The 18,209-nt window shown below is 37.6% G+C and overlaps 1 protein-coding gene across 4 annotated transcripts in view; it reads right to left on the bottom strand.

Annotated features, from left to right (window-relative positions):
* Positions 1-17,743, bottom strand: part of shc1 (SHC (Src homology 2 domain containing) transforming protein 1) — a 42,772-nt gene extending 25,029 nt beyond the window's left edge. The window contains exons 1-2 of one of the 4 annotated variants that reach the window (XM_051866760.1): positions 17,486-17,740; positions 10,174-10,307 (exon numbers count right to left, since the gene is read on the bottom strand). In XM_051866760.1, coding sequence (XP_051722720.1) covers positions 10,174-10,221 — 48 coding nt within the window. In that variant the 5' untranslated portion in view covers positions 10,222-10,307; positions 17,486-17,740. Of the gene's footprint in view, positions 1-5,753; positions 5,796-10,173; positions 10,308-17,485 lie in introns of all 4 variants that reach the window. The other 3 variants (XM_051866761.1, XM_051866758.1, XM_051866763.1) reach the window with 3 other exon arrangements.
* Between the last annotated feature and the right edge of the window lie 466 nt (positions 17,744-18,209).

Here is an 18,209-nt window from a genome sequence, read left to right as displayed (position 1 = left end):
GGTAAATCGGATGTTGAAATAGTGCAGTTGAGCTCCAACACAGATGGAAAAACCTGAGTTTAACTACACCATCTTTAATAAACATCATAATTCAATGATATTGATGGTCAGTGGAAAAAAGCCAATGTTGGATATGGCAACTCTGATTTAGAGATCGACTGAATGAACAAAAAAAGTTTCAGAGAAAGCACCTTGAACCCTCGTAAGGTCTGAAGGCACGACTCTTTCCTAACACTGGCGAGATTGAACTTAAAGTCCAGTTTAAAGCGTAACTTGGGACACTGCAACACACTTGCACTGAAGTTACAAAAGACAAAGCGTGAAAACTTAACATGCCAATGAAGCTGTTGCCATGGTAACAGACTGAGGAAAAACCGTGCGAGACAGAGTCATGACAGAACCCAAACAAATGCCAACAAGTTTCGCCAACACAAAACCTGTCGGCTCTCTCCCCGTCCAATCACGAGAGCTCAAAGCCAGCGAGAATCAATGTTCTGCAGCGAGCGCTGGCACAGGGTGGGAAAGTTCAGCCGCTGCAGCCACCAACACCTTAACAGTGATTGGTTTTGACACCAGAAAGCAGAATGAACCAGACGCACATCCGAATGTGCACACAGCGCAGTTGTGGCGCCATTCCAATGAGGAAATCAAATATTGCTCAAGAGTACACACACACACACACACACACTTAAAACAGACTCGTGCACGCTTCTGGGCTAAAGACAGCAGAACTAGCAAACACTAAAAAGTCATCCTGATATCTATGAAATATCTATCTATATATTCAAAAGCACCTTTTTATACACTACAAATAAAGACATCTAAATGTTTTGCATAAAAAACCTGATTTTTTTTTGTCTGCATAACTCTTAAGTAACACCAAAAACATTGGTTCAATAACAAACAGCACTATATACATTAGAAATACAAGAGTTTGTAGGCTGCCATCCAAAAAAGTCAAAGTGAAAGAATTTAAGGAGCTTTAAAGAGCTTTTTTTGTCCTCACTGTGTAGTTGTTACAAAAAGAAAAAGTAATATTTTATCTCCCAAGTCCTTGAATTTAAAAAAGAGAGTGAGAGAGCCACATTTTAGGTAAAACCGAACAACCTTCATGTACAAATCATAATCACGTTAATATTTAAACAGTGCCAGACAATCCTCTTCCTTCTCCTCTTTCTCCCTCACTCGCTTTCTGGCTCAGTCCCCTCCCTGAAAGACAAAAACACGCTCTTTTCTCTTATCCGCTTCTTCGGTTCTCTTCAAAATCACAAAGTCACGCCGGTTCCCTCGTTCAGCATGAGTCGTGTCCAGCCTCACTTCTGTGGAACGCCGTGATGAATGGCACAGCGGTCTTCTTTTGTCCTCTCCTTCCCCCACAGTCTCTCATCCTCTCCTCTCTCCACCTCCGTCTGTGTGTGAGGAGCGATGCAGCCGACTGTCCTCTATTCTCCTCTCCTCCCTGTCTGGTCTATCGCTCTCACTCTCTCTCTCACTGATGCTAGTGCTGATTCCCTTTGCACTCCTGCCCCCTCCCTCCCTTCCTCTCTCTCTCCTTGCAGCATCAGTCATTTATGCATTTATGAGAGTGTGCATGCATGCACAAGCAGCCGAGCACCTCTCTCTCTAATGCACACAATTATGATGGGGGCTGAGACAGAGAGAGAGAGAGAGAGAGAGAGAGAGAGAAAGCTCATCCATGGATGGAGGGAAAAAGCGGATGAGGAGCATGAAGTCTGCCCTCAACGCTCCTCCCATGGTAACTTAAGATCAAGCGAGTTAATGACTTACTACTTAATGATATTCCATAATCTTCCACACAATTTTTTCCTGTCTTGCTGACACTTTATCACCAAAATGAAAACTCTGTCATTATTTACTCACCCTCAGGTCATTGCAAACTTGTATGGCTATCTTTCTTCTGTGGACACATAGAAAAAAGATATTTTGAAGAATTGTTTTTGTCCATACAATCAAAGTCAGTGAGGTCCAAAACAATACAACATTGGACCCCACTGACTTTCATTGTGTGAAAAACAAAAACACTGATATGTTTTCCAAAATTCATTTGGAATGACATGAGGGTGAGTAAATGATGACAGAATTTCAAATTTTGGGTGAGCCAACTTCAACCACATCAATAAACCAATGCAAAAACAAAATGCAGGTCATCTGGTGCATCCTCAAGGTTATCTTAGCATTCGCGCTTACAGGTTCAGACCAACCTGGCAATAAGCGTCTAATCAAAGTGTGTAAATAACTAGAGTGTTGATTTGTTATTCATTCAGTCGAGTGACCTGAATTCAGGGTTATGGGGGAAGAGTCAGCTGAACTACAAATCCCAGAGTGCACTCTGTTCGCTTTCTTGCTTTCTAAGGACACAGGGGACTGTGAATGCTGCAAAGGTGCATCGATTCATTTTTTTCCTGCTGCTTCTTCCCTGTCACTTCACTGTGCTGAAATGTCCGTCAGAAACGTCTGGAGGGAGGGAATATTCGAGCTTAAACACGGTTGCATCATGGTCCTTGGCTCCAGGGCATGGGCATGTCTGGCGAGCACACACACTCAGAGCAGACAGGCGGAGGGGGAGGGAGAGAGAGAACGAGAGAGTATGCAAAACACACATATAGGAAAGAGACACAGCTAGACAATCACAAGAAATGAATTAATGCAGACAACAGGGTAAACAAACATGATCACTTCAAAAAGACAACAGATTCAATTACACACTTTTAAATTTGAAGACAACAGACAAACAAACATGACAGGGCTCAATAATAAGGCTGATGAAAGTGTTATGGGCCAACTGACAGAACTGTCTCTTGTCCTCTCTAGCCAATACATCTTATGTTTATTGGTGATGTGCATGATTTATGCTTTGGAAACTGTTCTTGTGCTGATGTAAATAGGTCACCAAGGTAAAGTTATTTAGATGCCAACATAGATTTTTTATTCATAAAATGTAGACAATTTTAAACAATTATTGGTGAGAGTTAAGGGATAGTTCACCCCAAAATGAAAATTCTGTCATAATTTACTCACCCTCAAGTTGTTCCAAACCTGTATAAATTTATTTGTTCTGCTGTACAAAAAGGAAGATATTGGAAGAATGTTTGTAACCAAGCAGATCTTGCCCCCCATTGACTAACATTTTTTTTCCTACTATAGTAGTCAATTACAAACATTCTTCCAAATATCTTCCTCTGTGTTCAGCAGAACAAATAAATTTATACAGGTTTGGAACAACTTGAGGGTGAGTAAATGATGACAAAATTTTCATTTTGGGGTGAACTATCCCTTTAGGATATCCTTTTACAATATATCGATACTATATCAGTTATCAGCCAATATTACAAATTATTTCTTTATTAGTATCAGTCGATATTGGATTATTTTTTATTTTTTTAGTAATTTAAAGAGTTCACCCAAAAATGAAAAATCAATTACTCACCCTCATGTTTTTCCAAACCCATAAGAGTTTCGTTCATCTTCAGAACACAAATAAAGAGAGATTTCTGTCCCTCCATTGACAGTCCACGCAACTACCACTTTGTTGCTTCAAACAGATCGTAAAACTAATCCATATAAATCGAGCCATTTAGTCCAAATTTTCTAAGAGACTCGATCGCTTTATATGATGAACAGGTTGAATTGAGGCTTTTATTCACATATAAATATTGATCAGCAAACATAAACAGAAGCTCAACCGAACCTGCTTGATGCGTGAGAACAAACCTCATTGGTTCTTGCGGAAGCTCAAACATGCTGCTTAACACACGAGAATGAACCTCATTGGTTCTCGCACGTCAAGCAATCATGCTTGAGCTTCCGTTTACCATAACTGATGTGTGCGTTGATGAATCTTAATGATGATAAATCTGTTCATCAAGCGATCATGTCTCTTCAGAAAATTTGGACTAAACCACTTAATTCATATGAATTAGTTTTACGATCTCTTTATGAGCTTTTTGAAGAGTCAAAGTGGTAGTTGCGTAGCTGTCTGTGGAGGGACAGAAAGCTCTCAGATTTAATTCAAAATATCTTCAACTTTGTTCTGAAGATGAACGAAAGTCTTATGGGTTTAGAACCACATGAGGGTGAGTAATTAATGACAGAATTTTCATTTTTGGGTGAACCCTTTAAAAGGTTATTTAATTTACCGTTTCCATTATCTAAACTTTCATTGTATGATGGTCAAACTTTGCATTTAATCCGAGAATCACGTCCGTTTTGAACCGTGGTGTCTGGTCTGTACGGATTAACGATCCCTATACTCGACATCAAACATCCTGCGATGTGACTATTATTCATTGCTAAAATGATATATCGTGCAGCCCTACTGTACATTATAATGCTGTGATGACTAAATTAAAAAAATGCTTTTAGTTTTTAGTGCTTTATTTTTTAGTTTATTTAGACAAAATACAACAAAACTGTAATATCAGCCATTTATCAATTATGAACCATAACATAATACTTGTCAATATTGTCAATAAATGTGATGAGTTAAATGGTTGAAAATTACAAACAAATCATGTTTTGCACTATATGACAATTTTCTAGCAAAAAAGTTAATTATTAAATCTCTCAATTCTTTCCAAATATTTTTTCCTGACACTAGGTTTAATATATATAAACTTGTAGTGAGTTCAGCAAAAAAAAAAAAATCTTATTGTTGAGCCCTGTGAGAGCTGCAAATTTTAAATTGAAGAGATAAACAAGAACCACAATAAACACAATGTGCAATATCAAGATTTTTGATTCATATGCAAGCATCCAAAAATAAGAAAATGAAAAGATCTATCCCAAAAGGAACCCAAGAGGAACCCACAGCAGATAAGAAATACAGTAAAACCATGCTTGAGGAACAAACAAACTCCCGCTTTACTTTACAATTCTGGTGCCATGACCCAAGATCTCTAACACATTCAGATGAAATGAAAAAGCAAATCCACACCTCAGAAAGAATAAGTAGGAAAAGAATAGGCGAGTACACTTGTGGGAAAGTGAAGATCCAGACACCCATCCCATCACCTGGTGCATGTTGGGAGTGCATCCCTTGGCATAGAGGCTGATGATTCTCATTAATGACAACATGACAGTGTTTCACCTCTTAGAGACCCACACACTTTCGAGCATCTCAGAACGGAAGGACAGGAAGTGAGCTAACAGAGCAATGCAGAGCCAGGCATTATGGTAAATCTAATGACCTACATTTTCAACTCCCTGCAGAAACATAACGTTGTGTATAAAGCACAGTGCGCGTGCATGTGTGGAATGCAGTAAAAGATATTCATAGACGGCACTAGATGTTCTCTTCTGACCCGGCTCACTGTACTAAAACTGCTAAACTAACTTTTGTTGCCATGTAACTGCAAAGAACAGACTCATAGATTGAAATAACCAAAGCCTATTTTAACTCTTAATACAATAATTGACTACATACACAGCAAAAGTGCAGCATTATTCAGCACGAGGCTTGTAATACAACTAGTTAATCAAAATACACACCCAACAAATAAATGTAATTTTACCTAAATGTTTGATGACAAAAAACTCCAATTATAAAGGGTTTAATTCCTGTCGGTTGGGTCTCTGACTGAGTAACAGCATACGGCAAGGTTTATAAGTTAACCAAGTGGCTTCAACACGAACTCAGAGGTGGACGAAATGGTTCAGGTCAGGTTTTTTGGTAATGTATGACCAGCCTCCATGCCTCAGGATATGTACGTGCAGGTGTGTTTGGGAACGCTTACCACATACTCCATCGGAAAACACTCTTTTGTGTGTCACTTTTCCTAGAAAGTGCATGTAAACGTATATTAGCATGTTCACACGAAATCACATGACACATCAGCAAAGCCACCAATCACAGCAAGCCTTTGATTAGCCTGAGAGCCATAATCATACAAAAGAACTAAAGGAAGGCTTAATTGGCATAAAAACATTCAATTGTGTCAGGTATGCGTTTTTGCATGATTCAACCGAGGATTATGACAATCGATTTTCTTAATTAGTCCCTCTTCTTCGTAGCACCTGGGAGAAAAACAATCACATGGCTGTAAACCCAATTCATTTGAGCCAATTCACAAGTACATCTGGCTACAACTGATATTGTTTGATTGTGCACGCATGCATGTGCATTCAAGATTAAAATATACCCCAAAAAAGAGAAAGGCGCATTAAAGAATGTCTGCGGTCGTGCTCAGACAAACCATGGAATGAAAGGAATGACCGGAATGACCAGGCAGGACGGGTAATGGGCATGTATGCTGTAGCTTGCTTGTGTCTCCAACATGCGCAGATTGAATCGGTGACAGAACGCACATGTTCCAGCCTGCTGGGAGTTGGTCAGAGCAGGTAACATTCTTAAAGCAGCCACCCAGAATAGAATTGTTCCTGCGTTCAGTAACCAATAGCAACTCTTCTGGAACACTTTGTGTTACTTTGGTAACAATGCACTCTTTGCTTATGAATGATGCTCTGCAGAGCGCACAGATCTCAAAAAGCATTGTGGGTGCACTTCGAACCCACATTCACACTCTAGCAGATTGAAGATGTGGGCAGAGGATGAAAGGCAGCAGACTCATATTACCACAATAATTTAAAGTTCTTAATTAGTGTACAGAAAATTTATACAAAAAATATTGGATTGGTACTTTTTTTTTATATTATATTCTGCATACTACTGTAATCAGAGCAGGATTAGTATCACAGAGACTTCTGGTCAGCGTCTAGTTTGGTTCATATTGCTACTTATTCTAGAAAACACCAACTTAGACTGACTAATATGAAAAGTAACCGATCAAGGTTTTATTTTATTTATTTTTTTAGGTAAAGTTTACACTGTTCCTAACCAGGTGTGATGTGACAAGTTTCCAGTGTGTGTGTGTCCCTTTAAATGCAAATGAGCTGCTGTGCTCAAGAAGAGGGCGGAGTTTCAAGAGTTCATGTTAGCACATAGTGTTAGCAGCAGCGCCGATTACCTCACGCAGACTCACCGAACATGTCTGAAAATGCCTTTTATGTTCAAAACGGAGTCGGTCAATGATGGAGTGACAACATGTAGAATGCAACAGGATGTGGTTAGTTTATGAGTTTATGTAGCTGATGTGGAGTTAACTATCTTAAAGTCATTGATTAGCATATTCTGTCATGATAATCTATTAATCGCTCCTGTGGGATCTGTTGTAAGATCCTACAGAGCCAGAGATATGCTGCATGAAGATTGAACAGGTATAGTTTAGTTTAATTACGGTTATAACTTATGTTGTCATCTTGCTTTTATGACATGCTATTGCATTTGTGTTATGTTCTGTAATGCAATAACATGACCTCACCCCTTTGTTGCGTGTTCTCGTGGGCAGGGTTTAAGTAAATTTTAGGGTTAGTGATGTCACCAACCAGTCCCTACTAGCCGTGTCTTGTAGTCCTTAAACAGAGAATTCATTAAAAGAAAATATCTCGCTTTGCATTGAACTTTGAGTGTCGTAACTTTGCAGATGTTGTTTATGCTCTAACAGCAACATTACACACTAACTGAAGTTAAAAAAGTGAAATCGCAGTGAACCACCCCTTTAACTGAAAACAAAAATGAATTGGAAAAACTGAAGCCAAACTAAAACACATTTTCTTGACTAAGTAGAATAAAAATGGCCACAAATTAATTTTAGTTTTATTTTTTGAAAAGCAAAATATTGTAAAAGTTTCAAATTTCATAACTTGCTTTCATTAAAGCTGCGCAGAAAATAAATTTATTTGTCTAAAAATGAACTAATTACTGACAACAGTAATTCATAACGGTAAGCTTATAATGATGATTTAATTTGAGCTGTTGGGTCAGATTTCACAGTTTTCAAAAAACAATGGAAGACACCGCCTTAAAAGACATGATTTACAGGTATTTGTCTATTATTTTTATGTTATGTCTTTGTTTTGGTTAGTTTTGGCATCATTAGTGATATTTGCTCTGAAAAATCATGTCCTGTAAGAGACCAAGAAGAGCCCAACTCACGTAATCACCAAAACAATGTTCCTCCGCAAGAAACTTGTAGTTTAAAGGGACAGAAGAAGAAACTCATACAGGTCTGGAACAACATGAGGGTGAGTAAATGATGACAAAATTTTAATTTTTGGGTGAGCTATCCCTTTAACGCCTCAATCACTAGAGAGTCAAATCATTCATACTGCAGCTTTAAACATAAAAAGTACCAATGTAGCCCTGAGAAATTTAATGACGCTACACTTAAATTGCATCAATCAAAATAAACTGAAAAACACACAAAAAACCCACTAAACCTAAAAATAAAACAGAAATTCTAAATTTAAAACTATAATAACACTGCAGTGACAAGCAACTTGTCTTCCCAGTCCCAGTGGTACACAGTTCTGCATTAGCCCGAGGTGGATTGTTGATATTAGGAGAAGGTGTACGTGTTTGCACTTCTCTTTCTGGGAGTGGACAGAGGCTCAACATAGCCTGAGTTTTTTCTGCGCAGTCCATAATAACAGGGTTGACCGGAGGACTGAGCTGAACTACACTGAAGCGCAATGTTTCAGACTTAGCAGCCCTGAAACCACATGTCTTAGTCATAAAAGATTAGGTAAAGGCCTGGAGATGCAAGTAATGCCACTTTCTGTCTGACTCACAGCTGTTTACATACACAGACAGAACCTGAGTCCTCTGACCAAGGTGTGACCTCTGCGGGATCACGGGAAGAGTGGGAATCTCATGCAAATCTTCACAGCAGTAAAAAAAACCTAAGAAACAGCAGGTTTTCAAGTGAAGCAGGAAAACAACATAAAAGGCCCCAGAGAACTTTTACATGTGGTTTCATGTTGGTCTTATGAGACCTTTGATTCTCTCAGGAATGCATACGAAAAGCCCATCTTTCACATACAAACACACAAACACACACATGTTCTGTGCACTGCAAAGACAGCAAAAGTGATGTGAAATACTACTCTAAGAGCATACCAGAACTATTAGCAATCCCAGAAAACACACAATAGCTCCCTGTTTTTCGCTGTCACACACTGACACGATTACCGAGATAAATACTGTACATTTATCATCAATCTGTCATTGCATTGGCTTTTCTGAGTGGACATTAGATTAGCATTCACTCAGACTTCTAGACTACAAAAGTGGGAGCCATCTATTTTAGGTCTCTCTCACTTCTTCTCTCTTTTCCAAGTAATGCATAGAGTTGCCGCTTCCTCGAACACCAACTTCCACTCTCTCTTGCAGCAGAAAATAGATCTCAAAATCTAAAGAAATTAACAACAACTCGCTGTTCCATTTAGCCAGTCTTAAAGAGTACATATAAACTGCTAGGTCACAATACATCTCTTGTTCTTTCTGCACTCTTCCTTAAAGAAACCGCTGTGATCAAACAAAGGAACAAAACAGGGTTTCCTGATATACTACGCAGCCCGTAAGTGACATTTGCAAAAAAACAAAAAGATAATTTCATGTCTTTCACAAGAAATGTTTGTATGTGAACAGGAAAACTAGATGTATCAGAAACGGTAATGTCAGCATGCAAACTTTTCAGTCATATTATTGATTCAAACTAACAGCTGGTTATCAGCCTGTTTTCTTACCTTAGTTATCCTCTAAATTCATAAGTTGACCTCTACTATGTACACTACCTATGCAAAAGTTTGGGTCAGCAAGAAGTCTCTTATGCTCACCAATTTTACTGCATTTATTAAAATACAGTAAAAACAGTAATATTGTAAAATATTACAATTTTAAACAACTGTATGTACAAATGTAAAATTAATTTACTCCTGTGATGGCAAAGCTGAATTTTCAGCATCATTACTCCAGTCTTCAATGTCACATGATCCTTCAGAAATCATTCTATGCCGATTTGTTCCTCAAGAAACATTTCATATTATTATCAATAGCTATGTTTCTATCCACCTATTTTTATGCGCATTTTGGGATATCGCATCGAAAACTGCTGGATGGAAACGCCAAGATGTGCATAAATTCTAAAAATGCGCATAAAAAAAACGTATGTGCTCGTTTGAGTCGGATAAATTTTCTATCCAATAAGAAAACATGCGCATGAACTACAATGGAAAGACATTTACCGAATAAATTCCTCGATGCGCATAAAAAAAATCATGTGACTTTGTGCGATGGGACGGCATAACTGTACTAACCAGTGGAAAAATCTTGTTGCAAAGCATGTGAAATGCTGTTTTGGTCATTCAGAAGTCTGTCGTCAATGTGGTTCGGTATAATTCCTCCCAGAACTGTCTTACATGACTGCGTTTCCAAACAACAGCATCCGCCTCTGAAAGCAAGATAACACATTTATTGCATTTCGTTAATTTATTATATGAAAATTACTATATACAGTGGCGTCTTCTACGTTTCTTAGTAATATTTAGCACCAGTTTATCAGGAAGTGATGATTTTGTTCTCTTTGACTCACTGGATGGAAACGGTGCTTTATTCGCAAATGTTTTATGCAATATTGCGCATAAGTTAAATTCGCAACTTTGGATGGAAACATAGCTCATGTTGAAAACAGTTGTGCTGATTAATATTTTTTGTGGAAACCTGATATTTTTAGGATTCTTTGATTAATAGAAAGCTCAAAAGAATCACATTTATTTGAAACAAATCTTTTGTAACACTATAAATGTGTCACTTGTGTCCTTTGTCGAATAAAAGTATTAATTTCTTTAAAAAAAAAAAATATATATATATATATATTGACCCCAAACATTTGAATGATGGTGAATTTGTAGTTTTCCCATGCACATATGAAAGCAAAAGTCCCAGGGTTTCTTTCTACAACACTTCACCTTTCATTAAAATGTGTGCAAATCCTGAGCGACCAGCACAACATCTTGAGTACACAGTTTATACAGTTTAGGAAAGCTTAAAAGAATAAGTACACCAAAGTATGTTTTAATAATGTGCGACATTACAAGCAGAAAAAATGTGGCACTACAATAGAACAAATCTGGGATTGACCTTAGACCAATCACATGCTTAAACGAGCAACAAAATACATGATTTGTATTTGTATTGACTGATTTTGCAAAGTAGGTCAAAGTCTCCAGCATTTTAACTCATAATCATCCCTGGATCACTGTCAAAATCTCAACTAGGGAAAACATTTGCATGCTCACATTTCCAAATGCCTAGGCGTCAGGGACACAAGTGCAGGATTTGAGAAACAGCTTGTGTGTCTCTCGCAGTCGGTATGCCACGTGTGGGTTTACTCAGAGCGAGACCATTTGGTCAAAAGGCCGTAGCATCCTTGGGGGTAAAAAGTTTACAGAAACCACAAACAGCTCATCAGGACTGAGCAAGATATGTGTGATATTAGAGAAGGTTTCACCACAGGAAGAGGTCAGAGGTCACGTAACACTCCTCACACACCCAAACTTTCAGGGTGAATTTTAAAGAGATAGTTTACGTAAAAATGAACATCGTCATCATTGATTCACCCTCATGTCGTTCTGAACTGGTATTATTTTCTTTCTTTCATAAAATGTTTGAGAGCTGTGTCAGATGGGAAGATTATCAGCAAATTGTAGGGTTTCAGAAGATGTATAATATGGCATTAGGGATGCACAGATACCATTTTTTAAGGACAGAGTACGAGTACTGATATTTTTTTTCTGGTACTCGCTGATACCGATACTGATGCCTATACGTTTATTAATTTCTTTTTTTTTTTTTTGGTGATGTGGCAGTTTTCCAAGCACAACACAGTGAGACTAATGAATGTAGGACAGCTTCTTTATTATTACTCCAATTAAAAAAGTAATAATTTTTATTTTTATGCTTGTCACAAACTTAAAGAACAAAAATTTCGCAGTGTCCAATAACCTTCAAAGGGCATAATTACCAATATATACAATTGTTATATAAAAAGAAATTTACAAACAAATGACTAACAATACAACAAATACTATAGAGATACGAATTAAATAAACTTGTTTTTCAGATACAGTATGTTTATTTACTATGTATACATTTATTTAATATCTTTTGTTGTTTTATTAACATTAACAGGCTACTGTCCCTTTAAGACCGAATCCATGGATGAAATATACTAAAACATATCCTGTTTTCACCCACCTGAGATACTCCACACCATGGACATTTTGACAACTATGTGTGCATTTGACCATTCAGGCGCAAGGAGAACTGATTGCGCGCTGTCTGAGAGAACTGGGATCACGCGCAAGAAAGAGAAAGAGAGCGCGTGAGAGGTTAGAGGTCATCATTATTTTTGAAGTATTTCCACACCCCTGAGGCTGATATTATTTCTGCTGCTGCCGCCGGTGTCTCTGTGCACGGAAAATTCTGTCAGTTATGTCACGTGAGGTATTTCTTTGGTCTTTGGTATCGGGGGTATTTTTACGAGTACGAGTACAAGTACATGAGCTTGGTATCGGGCCGATACCGGTATCGGTGCATCCCTATATGGCATTATATGAATTATATAAATAACCATGATCGTGATGCTATCGGATCCTGGAAGTCCTATAGGTTTAGCCAAGTAGCATGTCATTCCATGATCTACGCATTGTCTTATGTTATGTTTGGGCTCATTCGAGACCACCTGCTCTAAATAAAGATATTTAATCTATTATGGTTTACTAATGTTTGGTGAAGTAAAGTTACAAACAAAAAAGTGGCACAAAACGTGTATAGCGGCATTTTTTCATACAAATACTTGGTATATTTTGGTCACTAACTGAAACAAATATGTAATCTGCTACTTGAGGCCTTTCAGCGATATATGACCCAAGTTTATCTGTTATGTACATTTTCATGTACAGTCATTATTTTAGCAGTTATTTTAGCAGTTATTCACACTATGAAAATTGAGCACATTTAATGTGTGTTAAAAGTGATGGTCATATTCCCTATATATTTACTAAGTTTTAAAATGACACCTATTTTTTGTGTTGGTTAAGCAAGTGGTTGTTAAGTGATGTGATAACTTAGTAGCACCCCCCGCTTCAACTTTAAGAAGTTGGTTTTGATTTTTTTTTTTTTTTTTTTTTTTTTGAAGAAATTGATTGTTAATTTAAAAAATGATCAATCATGGGAATTTATGTAAACTGACATCACTGCAAGGACTTTAGAGGCCTACCATGTAAGATGAGATACAGTTGGTCTTCACTTTCTGGAGTGAAATTTCACAGTTGGTGAATTTTAGCAAAAACCTGACAATATTGTCACTACCCCCATGACAAAACATGTCAAATAAGAGACAGGATGTTGACGTGAGGAGACGAGGTGGTCTGTAAAGAGACAGGCAAACTAATGTACCACACATGAAGAGAGACAGACAGACTGGAAAGAACCTTTGTCTATTTTACTACCTGCTTGTGGATCATAAACAAAGAATGTGGTTGTATTGTGTCAGTAGATGGGTGGGTCAAATATTTTTATGCAAATGGAATATTTAGAATATTTTCATTTAAAAAAAATAGAATATGGAATCAAAAATGCTGAATGAAAACACTTACATGCTTACTTGAGGTGGATTATGTCCATTAATTCTGTCCATAAACTACAATGAAAGCATATTTACTGAATAAATTCCTAGATGTGCATCAGAAAAGTATGAGACTCATTTAACAACCAATTTAAAGATCAGCCAATATCAATATCAGATTTTAATTGTACATGCTCATTTCCATTTTTACATTTAGATAACCTTTGCCGTCATCTAACGCTCACTTAAAGATAATCTTTAAAAAGACACTAATAATCAATTAAGAACACTGGTAAATATAATCTTTAGCAGATATCAAGATTAATATCAATTTTTCACATTGTACATTATAGCCTAAATTTACTTCTATCCCAATTTTAGTTTTTTTTAGTTTTTTAAACAACTGATTTTAGATTTTATTTTTTTAGTCTTTGATTTTTTATTTACTTAGAGAAAATAGTATATCACTGTAATATCTGCCATTTATGGGTTATCAGCCATAATGTAAAAAATAATTATCAGCCAGAATTTTAGCATAAATTAAGTTTACAACTTGGATGGAAACATAGCTAGCCTGTGTGTGTGTGTATGTGTGTGTGTGTGTGTGTGTGTGGTAGGGGTGGGACGGTTCAGATTTCTCACGGTTCGGTTTGTATCACGGTTTCGTTACAGTTCGGTATGTGCTATGTTCTGTAAAAAAATAGGACAATTGTCAAATAAAGATAAAGAAAATAAAAACAAATAATCTAACTACAAGAAACAGCACAAATAAATACATGAGAGCTAAGATACAAATAACATGAACAATGCTTTACATGTTTTTCAGGTATCTAACAGCTTTCAGGTACAGAAATTGGGAAACTAGAATGCATATCCATTGACTGAAACATACATTAGCCGAATCCGTCTGTCTGTTTTGCACGTTGTTTTCAACAAACCATATTATAGATGCGTCGTCAGATTTGGGATGAACCGCGGTGCAAGCGCGTGCTGAACCGTGGGTGGAAGACCGAACGGTTCGATTTTTTACAGCGAACCGTCCCACCCCTAGTGGGTGGGTGGGTGTTCTTGTATATATGGTTTATGAGGACACAAATGTGTATTATGACATGGGTACTACAACTTCCTGTGTCCTCGTAAACCGAATGGCTTAAAAAAAACAGTGCTTTTTTTTTTAATTAAAAAAAATGCAGTATAAAAGCCATTACGCCTATGGAGAATCTCCGTAAACTACATATACAAGTATATATGTGTGTGTGTGTGTGTGTGTTGAAGGCAACAGAAAACATGGTCAGAATTGAACAGGAAATGCCCCCTCCCTACCACCAATCAAGTGGTGTGAAAGAGAGGAAGAGAAAGAAACAAAAGACAATGCACGCTGCTTGACATTTCAACTACACACCACACATAGAGCATTATCACGGTCTATCATCCATGTGGCTTTAGAACCTGACCATGTTCCTCTATGCGCAGCTGAACTACTCGCTTTGTTGCAAACCAAATCAACATCCTGTTGACTCAAGAGTTGACCACCTACACATCACTGCCTCCAGATGTTCTAGATCTGGCCAAAGTTCTCACTAACCATCTGCACAAAGGTATCTTCATAAAGAAACCTTCAGGATCACAACACAGAAGCCTTATGACAGGAGACGGAGGGCAGGCTGGGACAAAGCCACCGCCTTTAGCAGTCACTGAAAGTGGTGAATACTCCTTCAGATATGCCACAGCTGAATCTGAAACCCATGGAAAAACCCATTTGACATCCTGCCCAGGGTAAAGGACTAGAACGACAGCACAAATTTAAGCAGTCAACTTGACCAGACAAACTATATTTCTCTGTTGTCTAGCAAACATATGCGACATCTGGGCCATTGAAAACATAAACTACTCTCCGATAGCACAGGAACATGATATCCTGTCGAGTGCTCCTCAGAGAATAGATGGGAAGTTTGGGACAGTAGCTCAAAGTGGCGTATTTCTAAACTTGATATAAATTAGAGGAAGTCAGACAGTGGAAAACATCAAAAACATCACTAAAAAACAAACACACAATGGGGATTAGTTATGAAACACAAACAGAACGAATTGTTCATAAATACATTCTTACATAAAGAGTCCCGTTTAATCTGGCCTGCTCTCACTTCATCAATGCAATTCACTGGGCAAACATCATTCAATATGTATTTATTTCATAAGCAAATTTCTCATGTGTTTGGCTCAATCTTTTGGAAGACTTCCAACTAAAGTTCACAAATTTAGAAAGAGGAAGAAGTTTATCGGAGGCCTCAAAAGAGAAAATACAAGTCTACTCTGTTTTGACAGATCGGCTCTGAGCCAGATCGATACGCCTCAGAAACAAAAATAGCTTTTTTCTGAGCAGAGAGTTTTTCATCTGAGATTGAGCAGGTGTGTGTCACTGTGATATCAGGCCGTCTCAAGAATCAATTTAGCAGTAATAATATTCACTGTCGGCCTGTTCCTCCTGCTTCTAATCAGGTGGAATTGTGAGCTATCTAGTGCTTCCTTCACCAGTTAGTGTCATCTGCAGGCAACCTGATAACATATCTACTTAGAAGAAAAGAGAAAAAGAGAGAGTTACTATAAAGCAAGCCTGTCAGTTCATCATAAATCCTGTTTGGCTCTGTCATGACACCACCGTCATTCATCCTGCTACAGATATCTTGATCTAAAAAGGGGAAAACAAAATCAACTGGTTCTGATTTTGAAGAAATTTACTAATCTGACTAATAAGTTCATAATAACGATCAGAAAATTAACTATCCCACATCTTCTCTCACTGAAGCCCAAAACAGACTGTAAAAAGTAAAGGCTCAAAGAACTCTTCCTAAGTTATGCACAAGGACATGAAGCAAAATATGATGGAACTGGGCCAGCTGGCCTGTCTATACTCATGTAAGATGAAATAGAGGCAGTCAAGACTCAAATACAATTCCATCAGTGACAAAACTACTGACTCAGTTTCCTGAGACTGACATCACAGCCATTGTTTCATAAATTACTGCACAATCTAGATTCCATGTACAGTTTTCGGTCTTATGTCACAGTCAGATATCTGAATCTGATAGGAATACATAGTATCGTCCCTTGTGTTGGACTGAATCATTATTCAGTTGCTCCAAATGTCTGCGACAGCTGCTCATGCAGCAGATAAGAGCTCATGCTGGTGTAGGATTCGCAGCTGGTGAGATCAGTCCATGATAAACGGCCCTAATGTTCAGGACAACTGCTTTTCACAACAAGAGATTATTTATATTTGTGTCACTGTAACAATACAACCTAACAGAGGTAGACAGGTTTGATCAATATTTTAGATATTCACTTTTCTTCTTTTTATAATGATGCCATTTGCTGGTCAATACGTTGTTTAGCTTAGGAAACTTGTTAATACATCGCTTTTCTTAGGTAAAATGACCCTTGTAATTATTTTTAACAATTAGACAGTCCAAAAGTCGTAAAAACTTTGGTGTTAAAATAAAAAAATATATATTATTACTATTATTATTATTATTATTGTTGTTGTTGTTGGATACTGAATACCAGAGTAATCTAAGTCACAAAAAACAATATCGGTCGATTTTTAAAACATAATACGCATAAAAGGCAAAATTAAGTACTTAAAAGTATTTTATTTCAAGTAAGGATACAACTTAGCCTACTTTGCCTTGAAAGAAATTACAACTAATCTCGATTATTGAAAAGCTCTCAAGTGGTCTTACAGTAAGCACGTTGGGTAATAATGAGACAAAAAATTTCCTCAATGACAAAAAATGTCAGTACAGACTGTAGAAGGGGCGATGTTTTAAATAGCTAAAACAAAAGTAAAGCGTCAAGTCTGACTCAAACCCTGCGCTGTAACAAGTCGAAACTGCTTGATTTCACCAGACACAAGCATTCGAGCACGTTCCCGTATGGAGCAGTATGGATTCCTGTCCAGTAAAATACAGTCATGACTGTGGTCAACTTTTGCCTGAACTTACCCGCTCGCTTCCTTTCGGCCCCTCGATTCCGGTCCTGCTCTCCTAAGCACTTTTCAGATTAACTCCTAAAAATATCACATTTGAGGAACAAAGTCAATCCAGATACGGGACAGGAACTGGTCTCGCCATGCTCTTCTACACGTCGAAGTACGAATAAGTCATGAAACTTTTCTTTTCGGCTCTGCCTTCCTTTCCTCACCCAGTCTACCCCCCTTTTCCACGGTCCAAAAAAAGTCGCACTTCCGCGATCTGATGGCTGCTGTATCATGTGGTTTGTCGTCCACGAGAGCGCCCGCACCTGGTTCTCTCAGCGCGCGCCCTTGACCTGTTTTCTACATTCAGAAACGGCGATTAAACAGGAATATGAACTCATTCATGGACTTTTCCGGGCGCTTATGGACATTATTGACAAGGAAACTACTTGTAATTAAATTACGTACATAAAACAAAAACTTATAGTCTATAATAGGCTACTGTTTTATTCATAGCTAACAAAACACGAAGCAAGTGTAAACAACAGGTTAAATGTCTCTCCTTCTGTTTTATTAAAAAGAAAATAGTCAATGTGCAAGCTCAAGTAATTTTTATAGTAGTCTATTGTTTAAGCAAAAATGAAAGATATCATTATTCAGTCACGTATTTCCGTCAAAAAGGATAAATCGTTAAAAAGAAAAAAAGTAAGCTATAAAATTGGTCCATAGGGCTCATACGCACTCAAATAGCA

This window comes from Ctenopharyngodon idella, chromosome 16, assembly GCF_019924925.1.
Source record: "Ctenopharyngodon idella isolate HZGC_01 chromosome 16, HZGC01, whole genome shotgun sequence".
NCBI classification, from domain to species: Eukaryota; Metazoa; Chordata; class Actinopteri; order Cypriniformes; family Xenocyprididae; genus Ctenopharyngodon; species Ctenopharyngodon idella.
The sequence above is the reverse complement of the archived record's forward strand: the minus strand, read 5'-3'. Positions and strand labels throughout refer to the sequence as shown.